The sequence below is a fragment of the Muntiacus reevesi genome, chromosome 8, assembly GCF_963930625.1.
Source record: "Muntiacus reevesi chromosome 8, mMunRee1.1, whole genome shotgun sequence".
Classification (NCBI taxonomy): domain Eukaryota; kingdom Metazoa; phylum Chordata; class Mammalia; order Artiodactyla; family Cervidae; genus Muntiacus; species Muntiacus reevesi.
In genome coordinates this window covers 60,312,231-60,337,981 of record NC_089256.1, presented here as the reverse complement: position 1 = coordinate 60,337,981, position 25,751 = coordinate 60,312,231, and the positions used below count along the sequence as shown (strand labels likewise).

Below are 25,751 nucleotides of genomic sequence, written 5' to 3'. Positions count from 1 at the left end.
TTAGGTCCTCTGCCCGTTGGTTTTTTTGCTCCGGAGTTATAAGAGTTCTTTTTATATATTGGTTATTATGGGGTTAAGGGTTTGAGGATACTTTTCCCTGTTCCATAGTTGCCTTTTATGTTGTGATTGCTTCTTCAGCTGTGCAGAGGCCTTTTAGTTTGATATAGTCATATTTATATATATATATGTATTTATGTATATCATATGTATATTCACTTTTGTTGCTTGTGCTTTTGGTGTCATACATAACTAAAAAATCTATGCCAGTACCACTGTCAGGGACTTTTCTGTTTGCTTTTTCCTAGGAGTTTTGTGATTTGAAGTCTTGTGTTTAAGTCTTTAATCCATTTAATATTTGTGAGTGGTATAAGACAGACATATGATTTCCTTCTGCATGTGATTACCCAGTTTTCCTAGCACCATTTGTTGAAGAGACTATTCTCTCCTTATTGAGTGTTCTTGGCTCCTTTGTCAAATATTAGTTGACTATATATGCAAGTGGTTATTTCTGTGCTCTCTATTCTGGTCATTGATCTATGTCTTTTTTAATGTTAGTACCATACTGTTTTGGTTACTGTAGCTTGTAATACAGTTTGAAATCAGAAAGTGTGATGCCTGCAGCTTTGTTCCTTTTTCTTCAGATTACTTTGGCTGATTGAGATCAGTTGTGTTTCTATAAACTAACAATGAAGTATATAAAAAATAATAAAAATCACATTTACAGCAGCAACAAAAGCAATGCAGTACTTAGGAAGAAGTTTAGGAACAAGGAGGTGAAAGAGTTGTACACTGAAAGGCAAGAGACATTGATAAATGAAATTAAAGAAGACAAATAGATGGAAAGCTTTTCCATGTTCAGGATTAATTAAAATGTTCATACTACCCCTACCTATGTATAGATTTAGGTCAGTCCCTATCAGAATATCAATGACATTTTTCCAGAAAAGCAATCCTGAAATTTGTATGGAATCACAATAACTTAAATGTTTTTGATGATTTGGTCATTAACCTGCTTAAAAGCTGTGGTGTCATCTTTTTGCCCACATAGTAATGTCCGAACTGCTTTGCGTGGTGTCAGTCTGAAGCCTGCTTACTGTTTTGACATAAATGCTGAGCACTCCCACTTCTGCCTCGTGGCCCATGCCTTTTGTGTACCCACACACACTGTACACCATTACATCTTCATATTTTTGCTTGTGCTTTTGTTTTTTGTCTGACAGACTCCTAGTTATCCATCAAGGCCAGATCAGGTGTCTTCTCTTTTCTATAGCTATCCCTGATATATCCCCTTAATAAACAGAATTAAACTCTTTATTTTGTTTCTATCATGCTTTATTCATTTTTCTTTTCTAACATTTATCCTTTAATTTGAGTGAGTTACTCATTAGTCCCTCTAGCTAGGATATGAGATCCTCGAGAGTGGGAACTTTGAGCTTTTTATTTTTGTGTCCCCAGAACATACTTTTAGTCATATCGAATAGGTGTTCAGTGTTTGGTAAAAGCTTAAAGAAGTATTTTTTGTACAGTGATGAGTAGGGTAAGTGAAAGGAGCTATTAGTAGGAGCATCAGAGAATGAGTAATGAATAGGAAATTTGAGGCAGTTGGTTGGGAGAATGAGAGGGTCGTTACAGACAACAGTAGGGCAAGAATGGTTGCAGAGGTGGAAGGCAGCTGAGGTGATGTAGACCTGTAAGCAGGCCTTCTCTATAGGCGACCTTCTGGTGAGTAGCCGAGGCTTTTGCTGTAGTTATTAAGGTGAGCAAGGAATAGGTTGAATCTGTGAAGAAGAGATGATAGCTTTATTCATTTTCCTCCTGTGCTTCTCTGAGGTTCAGCGTGAATTTAGTATAACATTTTAATGTGAGACTGTTAGATTTTATACCTCTTCAGAAAACAGAGCTAACAAATTAATACAGTATTGCTTTTTGCTTTTCTTGTTTTTATTTACTTTTTCTTCTTTCAAAACTTTAAAGACCTTGCCTTTTCAGTTTTTATTTTCTGTTCTTAAACGTTTTCCTTTTTTTTTTCCCTTAAAGAAAGAAGAAATTACCTGATTCTTTTTCACTCCATGGATCAGTTATGCGACATTCACTTTTGAAGGGAATTTCTGCCCAGATAGTGTCTGCAGCTGTAAGTATTTTGTTCTCTTCCCCCAGCTTTATAACCTGCAATGGCATAATGAAGCAGGAATGAGCATAAAACAAAGCACAGCACTTCTCTTGGCCCGAGGCTTAAGAAAAACAGAATCTGGCTTTCATGGATTTTGTGTGATTATTTTTGACTCATAAGACATAGCTACACATCTTGACATAGAAATTAGTGCAGCCATGAAATAAAGGTCTGCTCGGAGTCTCGGGTGTGCCTAAATGAAATATGGCAGCAAGCCTAAAAGAAACACTATCTGCCTTTTCTTTAAATTCCTTTTCAGTTTAGTTGCCATCTTGTGTATTTGGTTGAGGTGGAGTGATTTTTTTTTTTTTAGTGTTTTCATATGGAGGAATGATTGATCAGAATCTTTTACAACTGAGTGATGTTTTTATAATTCACAAAAGTCTTTTCATATACCTTATTTCATATACTCTTACAACTTTGAAAGTAGGGAAAGCCATATCCTATTTTACAAATGAGAAGACAGACTCAGAGAGGTGATATTAACTTGTCTTACATCATTGGGTTAGAAGATAGCAGAGCAATTACTCAAAATTGGGGGTTTTTGGCTCCAAGTCTAGTGCTGCCTTTGTTGTAAAACGGGGGTGGTATTGGTGAAAGTGGCCAGTGTGTAATGGCTGGAACAGAGTATCTGCGTCTGTTTTGAAAATGGTTTGGAGCACTGAATTAGTGCAAAAATATTTAATAGTCCATTAAGACAAGAGATGCTGATTCTGGTATGTTTATCAAATTTTCCTTTGGCCTCAAGGCTTATAGTTTCACATAGTCTTTAGGTTTTGGTTTTCTGAATTCAATATATAGATTCTGTAAATAATAGTAATAATAATGATGTTGATAATAGTGATTCATATCCCAGGAACTTTGATATGTTTTTATGTTCTTTTCATGGAGTTTAATTAGTGTTTTGCATATTCAATTTGGACAAAGTTTTATTTTTTAAGAGTGTAAGAGATTAATACAGAAGTGAATCATGACACCATGTAGCCACATTGTAATTTTTAGGTTTATCAGTGAAAGCTCTTATTGCAGAACCTCCCCCACCCCCGCAAAAAAACCAGAACAAACAAACAAAAAAACCCCAAAAACAACAAAAAAGGAAGTGTTCTCTGTGGGCATTTGGTATACCCTGGCCCCGCTCATATATCATGAAGTCAATTTAAATAGAGAGATAGGCAAGCAATGGAGGAAACCTGGGCAATTGTCCTTCCTCTTTTAGGTGGAGAGTAACTCATATTTGCTAGAATGGGAACCACCTGTTGAGGATTACATTTCCATGACGTTTTCTGAATTTAATCCTTATGTAGGTGATGAAATTCATTCCTTTCAAAATCAAGATGAACCAGAACAGTCATTTGACCCACCTGTGCAGTTTTAAAAATATTTTGAATAATGGAGACTGAACTAAAACTCAGACATTGAACAATGATTAGATAAATCTGTTATTTAAAAGGGTTTCTCTTTTCTCTTGAAGAGGAGGGAAAAATTCTAATAAATCCCAGAGTGTTTGCATTCTGTTCTTATTTCATTGCCATGGCTGAGCTCCTTTGGTATGTTAAAATGAAAACTGCTTTTCTTGTGACAGTCTTCATACCTTGTTTTTCTAATTTTGGATTACCAGCTCAATTTAAATTGTATGCTTTTCTGTGATGGTTGGTTTATTAACATGTAAAGCTAGTTATATTTTGGGGTATCTCCTCTGAATGACTGTTTAGTAATGCCTTCAACCATGTGGATAGTGATGTTATTAGGGCTTCCTAGGGTGTTGACCATCATAGCCTTGTAGTCTGTTCCTGGAGAACACTTAGGAGAGATGAAACTTTTGGAGTTGTGAACTTTGTTGTTTAATTTTGGAATCCTCCTCAAAGTAATACGACATGGGATTATATTTAAAATGGACTCAAATTAACTTTAAAGTGTATTTATCATTTTATGATTACCAAAGATAATGGAGATATCTTAAGATAGTTATTTTGTAAAATGTGTCCATTGCATAAAAATTTCCTAAGAAAAAGCAGTTTCCTGGGGACTATCCCAGACCTACTGACTTGGAATCTAGTTCTAGCAATGTAGCTAGGGATCTGCATTTTAACAGATATTCCAGGTGATTCTAGTGCTCCGTGACTTTTGAGAATCACTATCCTAAGCTGTAACATCAGTGCTAAAATTCTGTAGTTGGGGGCAAAAGTGATGATTCCACCTCTTGTCTGAATTATATATGTAAAGAGAAGGCCTTATACCATTTTTTTTTGTTTTGTTTAAAAGTGGAAAATATCTTTTCAAATACTTTTTTTTTTAAATTTAGGACAAAGTAGATGCTGGCTTGCCTACAGCAATTGTAAGTATACTTTAAATAATATTTTAAAGTTAAGCTTTCTATTACCAGGTTTTCTTAGATTTATTCTTCTGATACTCAGTTATTACATACATTTTATGAGAATAAATTCATATGTCATTTACTGCCAGTAATCATTTAAAATTTATTTGCGTTGAATATTCTCTTTCTTTCTAGTGTATTGTTACTCTTCAGTTTTGTTTTTGAGATGCAGATAATGGAATACTGATTAGCCCATTTCCAGATTTATTTTATGTGGTACTATCCTGCCCAAGTACATTTGCTCCTTCTGTGACTTGACCTCCTTTTGGTTATAGGGAGTGGAAACAGTGTTCAGTAAAATCACTTTGTGGTAAATAGTACATTTAACAGCTCTGAACTCCATTGCCAAGCTTGCCAAACAGTAAATCTGTGGGGGTGATTATAGAGAACTTGGGGATATTGAAAGCACGCTAGTGCCCTCTTTTCTATTTTCAACTATTTCCAGCTGCCTCCTGTAGCTCTCTCATTAGTCAGTCAGTTGGTGAGGGAAGTGGGCTGAGTTTTGAGTATTTCTGGCGCCTTTTGGCTCTTGTGAATGAGCTGGGGAAGGTCTTTCCTGTCCTTTCCCCACACCTCATAGGAGGCTCTTGGTTGGGTAGCATAAGTGCCTTTACTTTGTCTGGACCGTTGAACTTTTTTTATTTTAAATTGCCTTAGAGGAAGTTAAGTGGCATGTTTTTGCCTATAATGTTGAGCATATGATATTTTAGTATTGTTACCCTTAGAGTAAATTTAGAGGCATGCCAGGAAATAAGATGTTCTGAGTTTTATCTTGTGTTTTGCCTCCTAGATGAAATTTTCCTTATTTATAGTAGTTGGTATGTTATCTGGTGTCTAGAGGAAAGAAGACCAACAAATTTAATTCTGATTATTTCAAGATCCTTGATGTAATGTTTTAGAATATAATCTTCTCTTTTGTTTTCAGGCAGTATCCAGTTTGATAGCAGTGGGTACATCTCATGGATTGGCCTTAATATTTGGTAAATTTTCTAGCCGCTTATTTTAAATGTTAAGTATTTGAGTTTTTTAAAAGATAATGTCTCTTAATCACAGTTTTTATAGTAAACTTTATTTTTCTGAAAAATGCCAGAAAAACTTGAAGGGTAACAGTCAGCATTTTTATAGTTAAAAATTGCTTGACTCAGCTTCATTTTGTTGCTCATTGCAAGTTTATTTTCTTCTTTATGAATGTATAAGCTATCATATCATATCATACACCATTTGACTCTCTGCAGATCTAGACAAAAAGAACGTAAAGTTGAGAGTGACAAGGTTTGTCATTTTGTCTGCTTCTGGTTTGTGGTGATGGTAATTTTTTTATTCTAAATCATATCTGAGTAGTTAAGTATTTGAAAAGATCTTTAGGGAAAGATTTCCAGGTTTTCTCAGTAATTTTCAGTAACTCTTAACTGACAGTAAGGTTTTTTCATTTGCATTGTAAATCCCTCTAAACTGAAAGTTTTTTAGCCCATAATCACTTTATTTTTTGGGGTTGAGACGAGAACTTTATTTTTATAGTATGTGATAATCCTAAGTATTTTCATTTTTTTTCCCTCCGTGAGACTAAATAACCCTGATTTTCATCTTTCTTTGCTTTTGCCCTCAATACTATGAGCGAAACATTTTGTTCTGTTTAAATACTACTAGAAAATGTTTTCCTGTCATTTTTAGTGTCCTCACGGATTTTAAAGCTTTTGGAACTCCCTCAAATGGAATTCCTGATGACACTGTATTTTAGTAAGGATGCTACAGAATACCTGTTTATGGAATACCTGGGAACACTTTAATAGCAGAACCATAATTTGATCTTTGTGGGCCTTGCATCTTTATCATGAGTGAATAACTAGTCATTTTCCCTTGATTTTGAATAATTTGACTTCCAAGTTTTCTATTATATCAGAAGCCTATTCATCATGTGATTTTAACATCTAGTCTTTTCAAAGGTAATGGATACAAATATTATCTAGGGATGAGAAGAATGGAAACAAAAAATACAATTCTCTAGAGAGAACTTTAGAATTGATTCTTTAATAATTTCTCTTATTCCATAATATGTGTTCATAATAAATTTAGATGAGCAAAAGATTAAAGATACACCAAAATCTGCCATCCAGAAATAATTCCTAAAATTTTATATGACCTTGTAATCTTTTTTCCTGTACATATTTATACATATGTGCACCCCCCAAATTGGATCATGTTAATTTGTAACCTTTTTCATTATAATAAACTTTTTTCTGTGTAATTATTAAAATCATCTGTAATATCTTTTTTCCTGTTATTAGCTTTTTTGTTTTAAATTTAAGTATGGTTGATTTACAGTGTTGGGTTAGTTTCTGGTGTACATCAATGTGATACAGTTCATGTTTGTGTGTATATATATACGCACACCCACCCACGTACACACACACATATTCTTTCTCATATTCTTTTCCTTTGTGGTTAATTACAGGATACTGAATATAGTTCCCTGTGATATACAGGATTGTGTTGTTTATCTCTTTTATGTATAGTAGTTTGTATCTATTAATTTGTCCCTCTCCTTTAGTGACCATAAGTTTGTTTTCTCTGTGAGTCTGTTTCTGTGTAACATCATTTTTCATGGCTACATGTATCCTGTTACGTGGATTCACCATTTAATCAATCATTTTCTACTATAACACATTTAGGTTGTTTCTAAACAAAAAAATAGAGTGATGACCATCTTTGTAACTGTAATTTTTTGTGCACATGATTACTTCTTTCAGACAAATTACTAAAAGTAGACTTGCTTATGTCAGGGTATGAGGATTTTAAATGCTTCTGATGTATATTGCCTAACTGCCTCCTAGAAAGTTTTACCAACTTGCTCTCCTGTCAGGTATAAGAATGCTTGTTCTCCTATGAGGGCAGGGTTGGTATTCGATTGATAGAATTTTGGGAAAGAATATTGAAAGGACTTTTAGTTAGTCACCTTATTTACATATGAGGTGTTTGAGAACTGGAGAGGTTAAGTGACATGTACAGAGCCAAATTCAGAATCAAAGTATACTGAATCCTAAGATCAGTACATTTCCACCCCTCCAAGTTGTTCACCTGTTATGAGAGAAATGGAGGCAAATTCCAAGATACAAAAAGGAAAGAATGTAAGAACTAAGGTGAATGAGGATAGAATATAATGCATATGTTTATCTATCAGCAGAACATGTTTATTTTTGTTCCCACTTACCAGTACTCTCTCTGTCAACTCTATCTGCTTTAATATCTCTTCCTTACCCCCCAAGGTTCTAAGAATATGTGCCTGCTTATAATCAAACCCATGTAGAATTCACTGCAACAAATTAAAATGAAGTCTTTTAAAATAAAAAGCTAACGGGGAGAAGAAGAGTACATTGTCTTTCATTGCTGTCTCCTTAATTTCCTTGGGTCTGCTTTCTACTTTTTATAGACCCAAGCAACTTTCTTGTGGATTTGATGAAACAGTAATCTTTCATTAAAGTCTCATGAAAAAGAAAGTATGCCATAATGAGCATTTTGAGAAAGAATCATAACATTCTAGTTATGGTTTGGATTTTTAATCATTCAGTTAATAAATTTTGCTCATTATTTTTGTAGGAATCAGATAACTGGACAATGAGTTTTAACAAATGGATTAAAATTTGCTTGAAAGTCAGAAACAAATGGCAGAGTAATAATGCTAAGAAGTGTCTAGATTTGAGGTCTGGGTTAAATCTGATCTTTTAAACATCTTTGCTGATAGGAAAAAGTGCAGCAGAAAGAACTTGTTTCAGTATCATTAGATTCTCTTTGGAATGAAGGTCTGGGTCATTAGAATAGTAATCATTATAAGCTTCTTAAGCATGATGTAAAATTCCTATTCTTAAGGAAGTAAAGGTATGTGGTATTTGTATATATCTTGGTTCTTACCTAATTATTACAGAGAAGGCAATGTCAACCCACTCCAGTACTCTTGCCTGGAAAAATCCCATGGGCAAAGGAGCCTGGTGGGCTGCAGCAGTCCATGGTGTCGTGAAGAGTCGGACACGACTGAACGACTTCACTTTCACTTTTCACTTTCATGCGTTGGAGAAGGAAATGGCAGCCCACTCCAGTGTTTTTGCCTGGAGAATCCCAGGGACGAGGGAGCCTGGTGGGCTGCCGTCTATGGGGTCGCACAGAGTCGGACACGACTGAAGCGACTCAGCAGCAGCAGCAGCAGAAATCCCTATCCTAAGACCCTTTAGTTTTTCATTTTTTGAGTTGTTAGTGTACCTTAGTGGATTATCTTTTTGAAATTGTTTTTATCAAATTTAATGGACTTGGATTTACTATGCTCAAATTTGGATATTATGAATTTTTTCTATTTCCATAACCAATAGCTAAATATAAATGCTAGACATATCATTTAGTCACATTTAGTATCATTCTCACAGATAACTAAAGTTTACCACTTATACTCTTGAAATTTTACCTGTCTTTTCTCTGAACTTTTGAACTGATTTCTCGCTTTTCTCTTTCTTTTGATCTTTTCTCCATGGATTCAAAGGAAAAGGTATAGTAATTTTGATTTGCATGAATGACTCTTTTTCTTTTGACCTTTTTATTGTTGAAAGAGAATGTTATCAATTACAGTTGATACCCTCTTATGAAATGCTTATTGAAAAGAACCAGCTAATTGAAATTGGTTAGAGAATTGTTAAAAATTACAAATACATGCATACCTTCAATATTTTATTTTAAATGAAAATAAATAAATATTCATTTCTCCTCTAATCTTTTGATACAGTCCAAAACTGTTTGAGTTTTTTTCTACCAGTTGGCGGTCTGCAGCATCCTTTTCTGGCACAAGCTGCATCAATGATGGGTCATGCAAAATTTGTACTTTTAATTAAACAAAAGAGGTAAAAGCTTAGGTACCTGTGAATCACTCAAGGTGTGCAAATTTTAGATTTTCATAGAACTTTTCAGTTTTCTGCAGTTAGCGTGTCCATACCTTACTTCATGACAGTTATTTAGAGCAGCTCATCTTTACCAGGTTCTAAAACATCGATCACAGAAACAACAGCTTGCTCTTTTCCACTTATTTCATCAGTTGACATACTGTTTAATTAACATTTTTTAAGTGCAGTGGTATTTATAGTGGCATGAACAGATTTGGAAATGAACACAATTGACTCCTCCTAAGCATCTGCATTCTAGAAAATAGCCAGTTATCTGTGGGGAGTCAGTGTATCCTGGGCTTTAGTCAGTAAGATTAAAGAGGGAATGGAGAGCTTTAATTCTGTGTGTGTTACATGGTGATCAGATACAGTGCTTCTGCTGTTTTATGAACATTGATGAAAAATGTTTCCTAATCTCTCTCCTTCTTCTTTGGTCTTAGAGAATATTTTAATGTGCACAAAGGAGTAGTATTGAAGAATGGTGAATACTGGTGATAAAAGTAGAGCTGAATGCATATAATTTGATTTTGATTCTTTCTAGGATTTAGGTATTTCCTTCTTTGATGGTCTTTAGGGTGTAGTTAAATTAGGGGTGAAGAAATAGAGCATTAGGTTAATTCTGGTATGTGGAAAGAGCAGAAATTCTTGAAGTATGTTCAAATTTAGATTTTATGGCTATTGTAGACTTTATATGTTATTTATGGCTTTTCTTTGTTACTTAGTCCATTACTCTTAAGCCTGGAATATGCTGAGGTCAACCTTAAGTAAAGTGTATTTTGAAAGGTATACATCTAATAAAGAAATAGATGTAATTCATTGCACTGTCAATTTAGATGTGCTTTTTGTGGTATCTGGGCTTTGAGTTCTCTTAATTGATAAACTGCTTATTATCATTAAAATAATTATTTGCATGTGTATCATTGGATAGTTTTCATATTTTTCATAGGCATTTACAAAATTTAAGCTCTGTACCAACTCTGTGAAACTTATAGGAAAAACGATAGTCTCATTGCATTTTTTTTTCCCCTCAAGAGCCCCATTGGAGGAGTAGAACATGGAAAGCTCTGATTTTCACCTTTCTTATTTCTGTTCAGGTCCTTTTGTTCCTTCTGTGTAACTTTAGATATTGTTTGAAAGAGGTTTTATGTTTGTCTTCACCAAGTACCTTTCCCCAGAATAGTCTAGAAAAATCTGGACTACAGCATGTTCTAGGAGAAGAAACCTCTTCAATAAGACCCTGCTTTCTTCTTTCCACAGAAATTCTATCTTTTCTGATTTTTAAATTGCATAGGTTTGTTAATATGGCACCATAAATACAGAATGTATAATGACACCAATAAGAATTGATAAGTATCTTTGTGGAGTTAAACTATATTACATTTTGTGCACTGTCCATTACCTCACAGCCATGCTACCTTATAAAGGGACATTGTAAAGATAATGAATACATTGTAAAAGTCAAGGGGAAAAAATGTGACAGTCTTCATTAGCAGAGTCCTGTGGGATATAATTTCAGTACATATTTTAGGAGTGAACACTGCTGATAATTTGGTCCCTGTCTTAGCTAGTTTTTAGTACACAGTCAGAAAAAGAATCATTTCTGCTTTTTAATGTAGAAGTTAGTTGTGTCTTTTTCCTTCCCTCTTTACTTCTTTTTCTTAATTGTACCATTATTCTCTATTTTGTCATACTCCTTAAATTCTCCTATGCTTACTTTCCCTGAGTTACCAGTTCAGTTCAGTCGCTCAGTTGTGTCCGACTTTTTGCGACCCCATGGACTGCAGCACGCCGGGCCTGCCTCCCTGTCCATCACCAACTCCCGGAGTTTACTCAAACTCATGTCCATTGAATTGGTGATCCCTGAGTTATAAGAGTACTTAAATAGTCAAATTTAAAGTAAGAACTTTGTTAAAGCAATGGTTAGTGTCTTTAAGTACTGGTCGATCAGAACTGTGTAGTTTGGATATCAAAGCAGGGACTACAAAGATCTTAGCAAGATGCTATTCCGACACTACTCTTGCCTAGAGGGCAGACAACCAGGCTAAATGGACTTTTTGAGGCTGGTGCAGAATTTCTGTCTCTGTCCTCTTACTTTTTCAGTCTATTCGTTGGACTGCTCACATGACACACAATGGTAGTATGTATACAAAACTGTTGCCCAACCAGTGAATCTTGACAATTTACAGAACAGGGTATAAGGATCATCTCCTAACTGTATAAAGTAGCCCTGACAAAATAAGGATCATGGAAAACACTATTAGGCATGCAATTCAGTAGAGCAAAGTAAAATGTGATGTCATATTTAGAGTCAGGAAAAAGGCAATTTTAATAGTTTGGATTAAACTGGAAAAGGGAGGAAAATGTATGTAAGGATGGAAGGAAATAAGGAAAAAATCTGTTCTTGTGATAATTTTAAATGTGAATAAACATAGGACTTCACATCAGACCTTGTATATTATGAATTTTATTCCTTTTCAAATGTTCATCTTGGAAGGCTAAGATCTAAAGTGACATCATAAAGCATCAGATATTTTCTTTGTGCTGGATACAGCCACTAATTGTGTCAGAACTGAGACAATTAATTGTGACATTGATTGTGTCAGACCTCCTGGGGAGGGTGGGGATTGCTATTTGAGCCTGCTTGTGCACACAGAAAAATATCCTTACAGTATTCACTTTGGATGGGCAAAAGGGCTTACCTAGTATTATTCCCTGCATTTGGGAATCAATGTCTTTAGGCTCTGTCTGATGATAACTGGGTTTACCTTTATGGGAGGAAGATTTGTAAATATGGCATCTATTAAGATGATTGTCAGATGCCTTCTGTGTGCAAGGCACTGTCCTAGGCATTCTGGGGATGTTAATTCTCTCATGATCTCAGCCCTTAGATAGGTCATAGTCTAGGAGTGGGAGTAAGATGTATTTACCTCCAAAAAGTAGCACATAGATAGTGAAGGGAAGCACACACAATTACTGGGGGAGTTAAGAGAACTCCTGATTGTGCAAGTATGGTGCTCCCCTCCCCACCCCCCCCCAAAAAAAAAACAATTAAAAGTTTGGTGTTCCCCTCCCCATCCCCCCAAAAAAAACGAAAGTTTGTAGACATGCTTTATGTTTAAAATTTTTATTTCATTGTTTTCAAGTGGGTACAATAATGAGCTCTATATAATATAAAATAAGCACTGCCAAGCACTCCAGTGTTCTTGCCTGGAGAATCCCAGGGACGGGGGAGCCTGATGGGCTGCCATCTATGGGGTTGCACAGAGTTGGACACGACTGATGTGACTTAGTACCAGCAGCAGGAGAAGCCCTAGAGGAATTTCTTCTAATTATTAGATAATAAAGTTTAGTAATATCCAAAGGCTTCCTAGAGAAATCAGAGGTGATGATGGCAGAATCCTTGCCCTTAAGTAACTTAATTTAGTAGAGATTTGAATTATTTGCTTTTAGCATATCAGCTGTTGATGCTTGAAAAGAATTTTCTTAAGTTGTTTAAACATACCCTATGATTTTATTTATACTGTTCATTTGCCTGGTAAATCTTTTCCTTCAGGGATAATATAAATGTAAATTTTAGCCAAACTGTAAATAAATTTTGATTTTTGAAGTTTTAAATCTACTGTAAAAGGTGGTATTTCATGTACCTTGCATTCTAAAAATAGCAAAAAATACAGTTCTAGAATGAAAGTTGGTTGGTTGTTCCAAGAGATACAGTTTTCTTAGTATTTTTTTAGCATTAGCAAGTTTTGTATTATGCTTCCTTGTAGTTATTGTTTTTTCTGCATTCTTAATGTCTAATTCAATGCCCACTGTCTAGTAGGTGCTCAATAAATATATTTTAAGATGAACATAACTTCATTTGATTCTTTTGATTCTTACTACCTCAAAGTGTTTGAAAACAAGCCTATGCTATGTACATATTTAGTCACCCCTTTATTTCTTTCCCTTGATTTTATCAATTGCTTTCTTTAGATCAGAATCAAGCTTTGCGACTCTGCTTGGGCAGCACTAGTGTTGGAGGTCAGTATGGAGCTATCTCTGCCCTCAGTATCAACAATGACTGCTCAAGACTTCTCTGTGGCTTTGCTAAGGGACAGGTAAATAGGAGCTTTGTTTTACCTATAAGACAGTGTAAAGTGAATTAAACTTGTTGTCTCTAGATCAGTATCTTGAAGACAAAAACATGTTATAAAGTGATATGTCTGTCTGTAGAGCCAACCTGAATTTGCTTGGTCTGACTTTTGTCCAAATTTTTAAATTATTGACTGAGCCAGAGTCTATGATTTTTAATATCTCAATTCATATGTCCCTATATGTAAATAGCTTTTATAAACCAACCAGGCTGTTATATAAAATGTACTTTCTTTCTGTAGTGAGGATGATTGTTGTTGATTTTTAAGTACAGTATATTCTGCTTTGTAACTGTATCCCTGGACACAAATTGGGTATTTGTTTTTACTTCTGAAACTGGGCAGTAAGTTTTGTTTCTTCTCTTCTTCTGTCGCCAATTGGTTTGACTTCACATGTCACTAATTGGTTTGGCAATAAGCCATTTTTATAATTTTTACCAGTGCTAAAGACATTGACTCATTAAAGAAATCTCTTTGATCTCTCAATAAAAGAATAAGATTTAAAATCTGAAGGGAAAAGTAGACTGGGTAGGATGAGGGGAGGATGAAGATGGAATAAGGGCCCCATGCTTTAGTGGATCTGCAACCTTTAGTTATGTTTTAACTTTATAGTTCTTTGTCTGTAATGTTTATAGACCAGGAATAGATTATTTCGGCCAAAAGCCAGGATACTTAAGTCCAAAAAAGAGCAATAAATTTGTTTTTAAAGCATTTAGTTGTCTTATAGATCACTATGTGGGATTTGGCCAGTGGAAAGCTTCTAAGATCAATAACAGATGCTCATCCTCCGGGAACAGCAATATTACATATTAAGGTACAGTTCTTATTTTCTTTTTCTAATAATCTTTATTATGCCCTTGTATCCATTTTAAAGTAGGTTTCTTTATAAACAGAATCCTTGAAAGTGAACTGTCTTTTATGTGACTGGCACAACAAGATGTTTTCCCAAGTAAAATCCAGATATAGGCTATCATGGTAATATTAAGCTATAAGTTGTATTGACATCTAGTAGATACAGCAGGAAAGAGTAAATTGAAGTGATCCTAGACAAAAGGTTGGCAGTAAAGACAGGCAGTACCCTGCTGAAGACTCACGTGCAGACTTTAAAAGGGCTTTTTCCTTTTTTGCTTAGTCCACCAGGATGTTACTGCAGAGGTGGTGTGCCCTGTCATGCTTTGTTGGGAAGTACTTGAAGTTCAAGGCACCGGTTGTGAAAGAACCAAGGTTTGCATTATGTTTAGAAACGAATTTCTTGGTTTATTTTCTTTCAGGCCTCCAAAGGAAAAGCATCAAGGTTCGAATCTTGACTTTCTCCTTACATGCCTGAAAAAAATAAACCACCTTAGGTAACATTTACTTTATAAATACAGTGTGAACCTTGGTTTTCGTATGCTGTCAAGCCCATGTTCAGAAGTATAAAACGTACAGGATTATAACTAGGGAAGTCTAAAATCAGGTCTTCTGGATTTTAATCATGTACACATTTGGTTAGTTAGCTGTGCAGACCTCTCTTATCCATACATATGCTTTTTAAAGTCTGGGAGCATCTGGAGTTTATGTGTCTGCATCTCGGTTAGTTACATAAAAAGTCTTTTGTGACAAAGCGGCATTGAAGCATTTAGTAACAATGAAAACAACCGAGACAAGTAAAAGTAGAGAGAATTTCTCCTCTTTCGGAACATCATGGCAGTTTACGGAACATCATGGCAGTTTACGGAACATCATGGCAGTTTATCTTGACCTGTTTTCATAAGGCATGCGCCAACTTCTAATATGTTATTGTTTGTGTTATGTCTTATCTCCTTTAATAGATTAAGGTCTTTGAAACCAGGATCTGTTTCTCTTTTATTTTTGTGTGTTACATGTAGTAGTTGCTCAATAAATGTTTGTCTGGTGGTTTATGAAAATCCAATCTATTTGCAGAAAAAAGCAAAATCTTTGGGAGAAACAATTAGAAACAGAAGAGTTAAAGACAGAGAGAAAAAGGCAGAAGAAATGAAAGCAGAAGAATGTAGCTGACATTGAAAGCACACTTGTGTTGCTTGGGAATGCCACAAGTAGACACTTCTTAGTAATTCTGAGGCCTGCTATCGACAAAGGCTACTTAAGCTGTCAACCTCTTACTCATTCCAAACTTAACCCTACACATCTCATCAGTAATAATTTGGGCTTTAATTCATACACACACACACACACACACGTCTCTGTGTGTATATATATAAAATATTCATTTAAAATTAAATGTACTACCATACTAAATTGAAGTATATCATAAAACATACACAGGAAGTAGAAAATAAATAAAAGTTATGAATTATTTTTTCTACACTCCACTTTTGCAGCTGCTCAGCTAGGCCTTTGAGAACCATGGTGTAGGGCTTCTTTACTTTGCCTATGTGTGGTTGAGGAGGATGCATTTCATAGTAGCCTCCTGTACCTCAGCCATTCCAGAAGAGTCCAAAAGTATGCCAGTTAGGATGGTTTTACAACCTTTGGGGTTAGGGAGAATAGTCACTGGAAGTGACATCAATTAAGTTATTCAATTTGGTGTCTGTTGGCATGCACATATACCAGGCCACATCAGCCCTTGGGACAGTCTCTCATTGTGGACATTCTTTATTGAGTTTTCCAGGGTAGATAATAGTAACTAAAGTATACTTTATTGAAGAAGACTGAAGGGGCAGAACATTTTAGGAAGAGTTGCATAAAAAGTTAAACTCTTTAAATATAGTAGATTAACTCTTCAGTTATTTAGAAAACATATTCTAACAAACTTATTTCCCAAATACATCAGTTATCTTTTACTGTGTGTGCCTTTATTATCGAGAGCTCGGCCTCTGCAAGTATATCCAAAGTATCCTATTCCGCTTAATAGCAAGTTTGAAAAAATTAATATAAGAACCCAAGTAGAGAAGTTTAGGGCTCTTATGAATCATAGTTTGTATTTTTCTTTTATCCTGTTGAGAGGTGGTTTTACTTCTTTAAAGTCTCAGTTTTTAATGATATTGAACCATTTTTATTCTAAATATGGGTAAGTTTTTATGTTTAGAGTAATGAGGTCAGTCTAGGTGATTTCAAATGCTATTAAATGTGTTTGTCTTGTGTTTTTAAAATTTTATAATTTTTCCCCTTTTTAACATTTGACTGGTTGTTTAAAAATCGTTAAGAAAATAAATTCCTTCTCTGTTTAGTTTACAGATGATTCAACTCTTGCAATTTGCAACGACAGCGGAGGCTCTGTTTTTGAATTGACATTTAAGTAAGAGACTATTGGATGTTTGTAGACAAATGAAAAGATTAGCTCCAATTTAATGACTTGAAGTTGAATATGAAGAGGTCTGGAAAACCCATGTGATTGTAAATAAGTTGTGACTGTGTATTACACTTATCTGGGGAGGCTTATAGAGCATATGGAGCACCTGGTCCCCCAAAATTCTGTCTCAGTACATCTGAGTTGGAGTTCTAGACTCCTTCTCCCCAAAGTGTTCCTAAACTCTGTCAATCTTAGGAACTATTATCCTGGAGTATATCAGTAATTTCAGTTTAGACCCCAGGCCCAGTTGGTTATAACCATAATGACCAGGTGTACAAAGTTCCTTTTGCCTTGGAATTGCCCTGTTTACTCTTTAAATAAAGGGAAAGACTGTTTAGATATGTGTAAGAACATTTATAAATCTGAGTTAAAAAAGACAAAAAAATTCAATGTGTTTTTTGTTTCCAAAGTTCTTCAAAGTAAGGACTCTGTTTCTTACATTTCACATGATCACAAGATCAAGTCCAAAGTAATTGTTTGAAAAATACCAGTTCAGTTCAGTCGCTCAGTCGTGTCCGACTCTGCGACCCCATGGCCCGCAGCACGCCAGGCCTCTGTCCATGTCCATTGAATCGGTGATGCCATCCAACCATCTCATCCTCTGTCGTCTCCTTATCTTGCCACCTTCAATCTTTCTCAGCATCAGGGTCCTTTCAAATGAGTCAGTTCTTCGCATCAGGTGGCCAAAGTATTGGAGTTTCAGCTTCAGCGTCAGTCCTTCCAATGAACACCCAGGACTGATCTCCTTTAGGATGGACTGGTTGAATTTCCTTGCAGCCCAAGGGACTTTTGAAAGTCTTCTCCAACACCACAGTTCAAAAGTATCAATTCTTTGGCGCTCAGCTTCCTTTATAGTCCAAGTCTCACATCCATACATGACCACTGGAAAAACCATAGCCTTGACTGTTTGGACCTTTGTTGGCAAAGTAATGTCTCTGCTTTTTAATATGCTGTCTAGGTTGGTCATAACTTTCCTTCCAAGGAGTAAGCATCTTTTAATTTCATGGTTGCAGTCACCATCTGCAGTGATTTTGGAGCCCCCCAAAATAAAGTCAGCCACTGTTTCCAGTGTTGCCCATCTATTTGCCATGAAGTGATGGGACTGGATGCCATGATCTTAGTTTTCTGAATGTTGAGCTTTAAGCCAACTTTTTCATTCTGCTCTCTCACTTTCATCAAGAGGCTCTTTAGTTCCTCTTCACTTTCTGCCATAAGGGTGGTGTCATCTGCATATCTGAGGTTACTGCTATTTCTCCCAGCAATCTGATTCCAGCTTGTGCTTCATCCAGCCCGGCATTACTCATGATGTACTCTGAATATAAGTTAAAGAAGTAGGGTGACAATATACAGCCTTAACGTACTCCTTTTCCTATTTGGAACCAGTCTGTTGTTCCATGTCTGGTTCTAACTGTTGCTTCCTGACCCGCATACACGTTTCTCAAGAGGCAGGTCAGGTGGTTTGGTATTCCCATCTCTTGAAGAATTTTCCACGGTTTGTTGTGATCCACACAGTCAAAAGCTTTGGCATAGTCAGTAAAGCAGAAATAGACGTGTTTCTGAAACTCTCTGGCTTTTTCGATGATCTAGCGGATGTTGGCAATTTGATCTCTAGTTCCTCTGCCTTTTCTAAAACCAGCTTGAATACCTGGAAGTTCACGGTTCATGTATTGTTGAAACCTGACTTGGAGAATTTTGAGCATTACTTTACTAGCGTGTGAGATGAGTGCAGTTGTGCGGTAGTTTGAGCATTCTTTGGCATTCCCTTTCTTAGGGATTGGAATGAAACTGACTTTTTCCAGTCCCGTGGCCACTGCTGAGTTTTCCAGGTTTGCTGGCATATTGAGTACAGCACTTTCACAGCATCATCTTTCAGGATTTGAAATAGCTCAACTGGAATTCCATCACCCCCACTAGCTTTGTTCACAGTGATGCTTCCTAAAGCCCACTTCACTTCACATTCCAGGATGTCTGACTCTAAGTGAGTGATCACACCATTGTGATCATCTAGGTCATGAAGATATTTTTGTATAGTTCTTCTGTGTATTCTTGCCACCTCTTCTTAATATCTTCTGCTTCTGTTAGAAGCATACCATTTTTGTCCTTTATTAAGCCCATCTTTGCATGAAATATTCCCTTGGTATCTCTAATTTTCTTGAAGAGATCTCTAGTCTTTCCCACTCTATTGTTTTCCTCTATTTCTTTGCACTGATCACTGAGGGAGGCTTTCTTATCTCTCCTTGCTATTCTTTGGAACTCTGCATTCAAATGGGAATATCTTTCCTTTTCTCCTTTGTTTTTTGCTTCTCTTCTTTTCACAGCTATTTGTAAGGCTCCTCAGAGAGCCATTTTGCTTTTTGCATTTCTTTTTCTTGGGGATAGTCTTGATCCCTGTCTCGTGTACAATGTCACGAACCTCCGTCCATAGTTCATCAGGCACTCTATCAGATCTAGTCCCTGAAATCTATTTCTCACTTCCACTGTACAATCGTAAGGGATCTGATTTAGGTCAGACCTGAATGGTCTAGTGGTTTTCCTTACCTTCTTCAATTTAAATCTGAATTTGGCAGTAAGAAGTTCAGGATCTGAGCCACAGTCAGCTCCCGGTCTTGTTTTTGCTGACTGTATAGAGCTTCTCCATCTTTGGCTATAAATAATATAATCAATCTGACTTCGGTGTTGACCATCTGGTGATGTCCATGTGTAGAGTCTTCTCTTGTGTTGTTGGAAGAGGGTGTTTGCTATGATCAGTGCATTCTTTTGGCAAAGCTCCATGAGCCTTTGCCCTGCTTCATTTTATACTCCAAGGCCAAATTTGCCTGTTACTCCAGGTGTTTCATGACTTCCTACTTTTGCATTCCAGTCCTCTATAATGAAAAGGCTATCTTTTTTGGGTGTTAGTTCTAAAAGGCCTTGTAGGTCTTCACAGCACCGTTCAGCTTCAGCTGCTTCAGCGTTACTGGTCAGGGCATAGACTTGGATTACCGTGATATTGAAGGGTTTGCCTTGGAAGTGAACAGAGATCATTCTATTGTTTTTGAGATTGCATCCAAGTACTGCGTTTTGGACTGTTTTGTTGACTATGATGGCTACTCCCATTTCTTCTAAGGGATTCTTGCCCACAGTAGTAGATATGGTCATCTGAGTTATATTCACCCATTCCAGTCCATTTTAGTTCGCTGATTCCTATAATGTTGACATTCACTCTTGCCATCTCCTGTTTGACCACTTCCAATTTGCCTTGATTCATGGACCTAACATTCCAGGCTCCTATGCAATATTCTTTACGGCATCGGACCTTGCTTCCATCACCAGTCACATTCACAACTGGGTGGTATTTTTGCTTTGGCTCTGTCTCTTCATTCTTTCTGGAGCTATTTCTCCACTGATCTCCAGTAGCATGTTGGGCACCTACTGACCTGGGGAGTTCATCTTTCAGTGTCCTCTCTTTTTGCCTTTTCATACTGTTCATGGGGTTCTCAAGGCAAGAATACCGAAGTGGTTTGCCATTCCCTTCTCCAGTGGACCACATTTTGTTAGAACTGTCCACCACGACCCCTCTGTCTTGGGTGGGTGGCCCTACACGGCATGCTTCAGTTTCATTGAGTTTGACAAGACTGTGGTCCTTGTAATTAGATTGGTTAGTTTCTGTGGTTGTGATTTCTGTCTGTCTGACCTCTGATACCCTCTCTCAGCGCCTACCGCAGTACTGTTGATTTATTCAGCTGATGTTTATTGGCTATCTCCTATGCGTAGGCATTGTTCTAGATACCAGAGTTATGGCTGTGAACCGGTCAAGGTTGCTACTCTTGTAGAACTTACATTCTAGTTGGGGTGGGGGTAGGGAGGCAGACAATAAACCAACACATAAACAACTTTAGGTATGAGTGCTTTGAGGAAAATGAGACAAGTCAGTGTGCTGGAGTGCATTTGAGAATAATTCAGGAAGGCTTCTTTCTGAAGGTGACATTTAGACAAAAACATGAACGATAATCTGGTCAACAAATGGAAAGACCTGGAAGAAGTGTTCCAGGCAGAGGGATGTTCAAGCACAAAAACTTCGAGGTGGGCACACCGTGACCTGCCAGAGTGGGGGACAGGAGGCCAGTGTGGCTGTAGCATGTGTTTGTCAGGAGCAGTAGCAGTGGGAGAGGAGTGAAGGCAGGAGAGAGATCATGTAAAATCATATAGGACCTTTTAAACCTGGTAAGAGTTGATTTTATTTTGTGTACAGTGGTAAGCCATTGGAGAGGGAGAAGCCATAGGAGAAGGTGGTAAATATGACCCTACGTTGAAAAGGACGTGCTGATGTCATATGGAGTTTGGATTGTTGGGGGCAGGAGTAGGGGTCAGGAGGCTTTTGTAGTCATCTCCTGTAGAGATGTAGTGCCTTGGATCATTGCTAAGTTGATTCTGCATTTTTGGGTTACCTTTTCAGGAGAGTGATGGGAGTGAGAACTTGTGAATCTCGATGCCTGTTCAGCGGTTCCAAGGGTGAAGTTTGTTGTATTGAACCTCTCCACTCTAAGCCCGAGTTGAAAGATCATCCCATCACACAGTTTTCCTTATTGGCTATGGCATCCTTAACAAAGGTATTTAGAAGATGAAGCTCATAACTTAAGACACTTTGAATACCAAAAATATGAAAATTGCAGGGTAAATAGTTAAAATATATTTTTGTTCCCTAAAGATACTGGTCATTGGATTGAAGCCATCCTTGAAAGTGTGGATGACTTTTCCTTATGGACGGGTGAGTAAGCCTCTACATCTTATGGGCAAAAAGACCATGTCGGGAGGTTGGGGAAGATAACTCACGAGTGGCGAATTCTGTGAGGCTGTCAGAAAGCTAGGTAGAATGGAAATCAGCTCTCTGTCTGCTTACCTTGATGTGACCAAAGCAGTGTCAGCTGGCAACCAGAGCAGTGTCCTGGGGATCACAAGATCTATACTTTCCTACCTTTATTCTGTTAAGTTTTCTCCCATGAACAGCTGCTGCTTTGATATTGAACTACTGATAGAGAGCACCCCACCGTAACATAGTGTGAATTGTTCTGAAGTGTTCTTTCCTGAGTTTCTTCTGCCTGTGATATTTCATTTTGGGAGACGCTTCTCGCAATGTATTATGCACACCTCAGTATCTCTTTTCCTTCCTGCTTGGATGCTTTCAAAGTGATGTTTTCTTCCAATGAATATATAAGGAGAGGCATGGATGGGATGTGGTGGAGAGTGACGGTATAGAACCAAGACTAGTTCAGAAAGTAGGCCCTGTAATGAGGGAGCTCACTCTTCAGTTTTCTTATTGGTACTCTATCTCTGGGCCCTAGGCCTGCCCTTTCAGATGGTAGAGCCTGCTCAGATCACCATTAACTGTTCTTAGGTGACCTTCATTAGCTAATTGAGATTTATCATGGTTTGTGTTTGCATCTTTGTTTTTGTTTATTTTTTCCCCCAATATTTTATTATGAACATTTTCAAATAAATAGAGAAGCTGAAAGGGTTTTACATTAAACATCTATATACCTATCATTGTAAAACTCTGACCATTAGTATTTTATTGTATACTTCATTATATACTTGTTTATTTACATTCGTTCATCAAATTACATTTTTAAAATGTGCTTCCAAGTAAATTGCAGAAATTAGTACTCTTTTTTTCCCCCCTAAATATTCAACATGCGTATGATTAAGTACAGTTCAGTATTCAAAGATTTTCCTTTGGTAGAAAAATTTACATACAACAAAACACACAGAGCTTGAGTGTACACTTGCTAAACTTTGCCAAATATAGATACTTAAGTAACCCAAACTTCTGTCAAGATGCGGAACATTATTGTCCACAAAGAAGGTTCCCTCTTGACGCTCCCCAATCAATCCGTACTCCACTGGAATTTTAATGAGAAATTAGGAGAAGTTTTTATCAAGGAACACCAGTCCATTGCTGTTTTAAACCAGAGTTTTCATTCTTCTTGTGTTAACAATAATTTTTTGTTTTTTTTTCTTCTTACCCAGATGGATCCTTCCAGTGTTCCGTTGCTGGCCTGGCACTTCGTGGCAGTGCATAATTATGTGAATCCCATGCTTGCCTTCTGCAGAGGAGATGTTGTTCATTTTCTCCTGGTAAGTCCTAATATGATGCTACATCTGTGCTGAAGTCCTTTGTCATAGGTTATCATTCTGATTCACCAGTAATTTAATATTGTGTCAAAGGAATATACTCTCATAATTCTTTGGAGAGAGAGTGACCCATTTAATTTTCGAGGCTTTAGTGGTTAACATGGAAAACCCTCAGCTCCATGCCTCCTCATGGTGTATTTCTTATTTCCATCTCCTTTGACTAACAAATAATTAATGGTTTCTGTGTATGTGTAAATATTTGAATGTACATAGGTCTGTATTAATGGCTTACCTACCTACATGTAGTGTGTTTAATAAAGCAAGTATCATTGAGCACCTACTATGTCCTTTACATTGTAGTGGACACAAGGCAATTGGAGGACGTATAAAACTTAATTTCTTCTTCAAAATAGGATAAAATATGGTTTGAAAGGCAAAACCAGTATGTTCATTGCTACTAGTGAGGACAGTTTAAGGACTCTACTATGTGATGAGAATTTAAAACTTGATGTAAGTTCGGAGCATGAAGAAATTTGTGTGGATTACGAAGCTGTGGAAGACTTTATGAAGGGCACAGGGCAAATACTCCAGGAAGGCTGGATGTATATGTTGGGGGAAATAAGATGAACTGAAATACGGAGATGAGAACGTGCCTGTGGAATCCCTTCCTGACTTTCCCAGCTCAGTGAAGCGAGTGCCTCGCTGTCCACCTAGTTTCTCCAGCTTGAGACCCAGGAGTTGCCTTTCAGTTGATTTTTCTCTCTACTCCTGCTCCATCGCACATCCTGCTGACTCTAATTTACTTCCTTTTTTTGTCTCCCCTATTGCTGCTTCCCTAACCTAAATCACAGGCATTTCTAACCCAGGCTCTGAAGTAGCTTCCTAACTAGTCTTTTGCCTCAGTGTCTTTTTACTTCTTTTTTTAATTGACATATAGTTGATTGACAGCATTGAGTTAATTTCTGATGTACAGCAAAGTGATTCAGTTTATATATATATATTCTTTTCCAGCTTTTTCATTGTAGATATTATGAGATATTGAATATAATTTCCTGTGCTTTACAGTAGGACCTTGCTGTTTATCTTTTATCTATAATAGTTTGTGTCTTCTTATCCCAAACTCCTGATTAATCCCACTCCCTCTTTCCCCGTGGTAACCATGTTTGTTTTCTATGTCTGTGAGCCTGTTTCTGTTTTGTAAATAAGTTCATTTGTATCATTTTTTTAGATTCCACATATAAGCGATATCATGTACTTGTCTTTCTCTGTTTGATTTACTTAGTATGACAGTCTCTAGGCCCATCCATGGTGCTGCAAAAGCATTGTTTCATTCTTTCTTGTGGCTGAGTAAATGTACCACATCTTCTTTATCCATTCATCGTTGATGGACATTTAGGATGCTTCCATGTCTTTGGCTTTGGTGTCTTTACATACGCCAACATCTCTGCCAGGAAAGCTCTGTGCTCTCTTCTGCATTATCCTAGCTCATGATTAGCATTGCCTTCCCTGACCTACTGACCTCAGTTAGCATTTCCCACTACAAACATCCATAATACCTTCTTTTATAACATTCAGCACTCCTAAAATTCCTTATTTAATATTTTTCTTCTTCACTAGACTGAAAGCTCCATAAGTCTAAAACCAACCCTATAGCTGTATTCCAACTACTTGGATAGTACTTAAATATGTAGAAGGTCAGTAATAAATGTTAGTAGAATTAATAACAGGGAGAAACTTACTGTTGAAAATAAAGTTGAATATATGGCATGGTCTAGATTAGAGGTTGGCAGACTATGGCCTGTGGACCTGGCTGGCTACTTGATTTTGTGAAGTTTTATTTCATACCCATTTGGTTACGTCTTATTTATGGCTGCTTTTGCACAACAGTGGCAGAGTTGAGTAGTTACGACAGAGATTGTATGCTCTGCAGATCTGAAAATATTTACTGTATGGCCTTTTACAGAAAAAGTATGCTAACCTCTGATCTAGATTGTATAATAATTTCCCTAGATTGGTAAGGGGGAACCATCACAGGTTTTTAGGTAATTAAAGTGATATGATCAAAGTGACATTTTAGGAATAGCACTGCAGAAATAGAAAAAAAGAACCGATTATAGGAAGTTGGAGGGAAATAAAGGGTTTTGCTCTTGTAATAAAGCAAGTGAAGTCTTTAGACAAAGGATGGTTGCAGTGAGAGTTAGGGATGGCATTTTGAAGGAAAGACAAGGCTTTTCATGGGGACTGAAAGACATAAAACAGTGCATTTCTGGCTTTGTATTTTAGAAGCATGACATATTCAAAGAGTAGAGTTAGGGAAGGATAGTGTTGGGTTGGAAGTGAAGGTAAGACTTGAGTAATGTTCTCTGGGCTGATTGGCAATCCAGGTCTGGGGTACAAATGCGAATTCCAGGATTGAGAAGGTAGTTGAAGCTCTGTAAATCAAAAGTGAGAGCATCCGTAACGTTGGTGGACACTCGTGTTAAGGAAAAGGAAAACAAAGGCAATAAGAAAGGAGGATCCTATAAAGGCATGTGGAGGTAGGTGGGGAAATAGAACAGTTATAGCATCACAAAAGACGGAGGAGGAGAGGCTTCAGGACTTTATCAATTCCAGTGTAATACCAATACCAAAGAGAGATCAAGGAAGAAGACTGAAGGCAAGGCCACCAGATATGTAAGAAGTAGCTTTTTAGAAACGTTTCAGAGGACTAATCATCAGCGGAATTGAAGTGGAA

General features: G+C 36.9%; 1 protein-coding gene across 6 annotated transcripts in view; it reads left to right on the top strand.

The window, feature by feature from the left end:
* Positions 1-25,751, top strand: part of VPS8 (VPS8 subunit of CORVET complex) — a 315,494-nt gene that overhangs the window by 53,929 nt on the left and 235,814 nt on the right. For all 6 annotated transcript variants that reach the window (XM_065943535.1, XM_065943540.1, XM_065943534.1 and 3 more), the window contains exons 5-13: positions 2,038-2,131; positions 4,473-4,505; positions 5,470-5,524; positions 13,436-13,560; positions 14,321-14,407; positions 16,785-16,852; positions 21,342-21,495; positions 21,594-21,653; positions 22,913-23,020. In XM_065943535.1, coding sequence (XP_065799607.1) covers positions 2,038-2,131; positions 4,473-4,505; positions 5,470-5,524; positions 13,436-13,560; positions 14,321-14,407; positions 16,785-16,852; positions 21,342-21,495; positions 21,594-21,653; positions 22,913-23,020 — 784 coding nt within the window. The remainder of the gene's footprint in view (positions 1-2,037; positions 2,132-4,472; positions 4,506-5,469; positions 5,525-13,435; positions 13,561-14,320; positions 14,408-16,784; positions 16,853-21,341; positions 21,496-21,593; positions 21,654-22,912; positions 23,021-25,751) is intronic.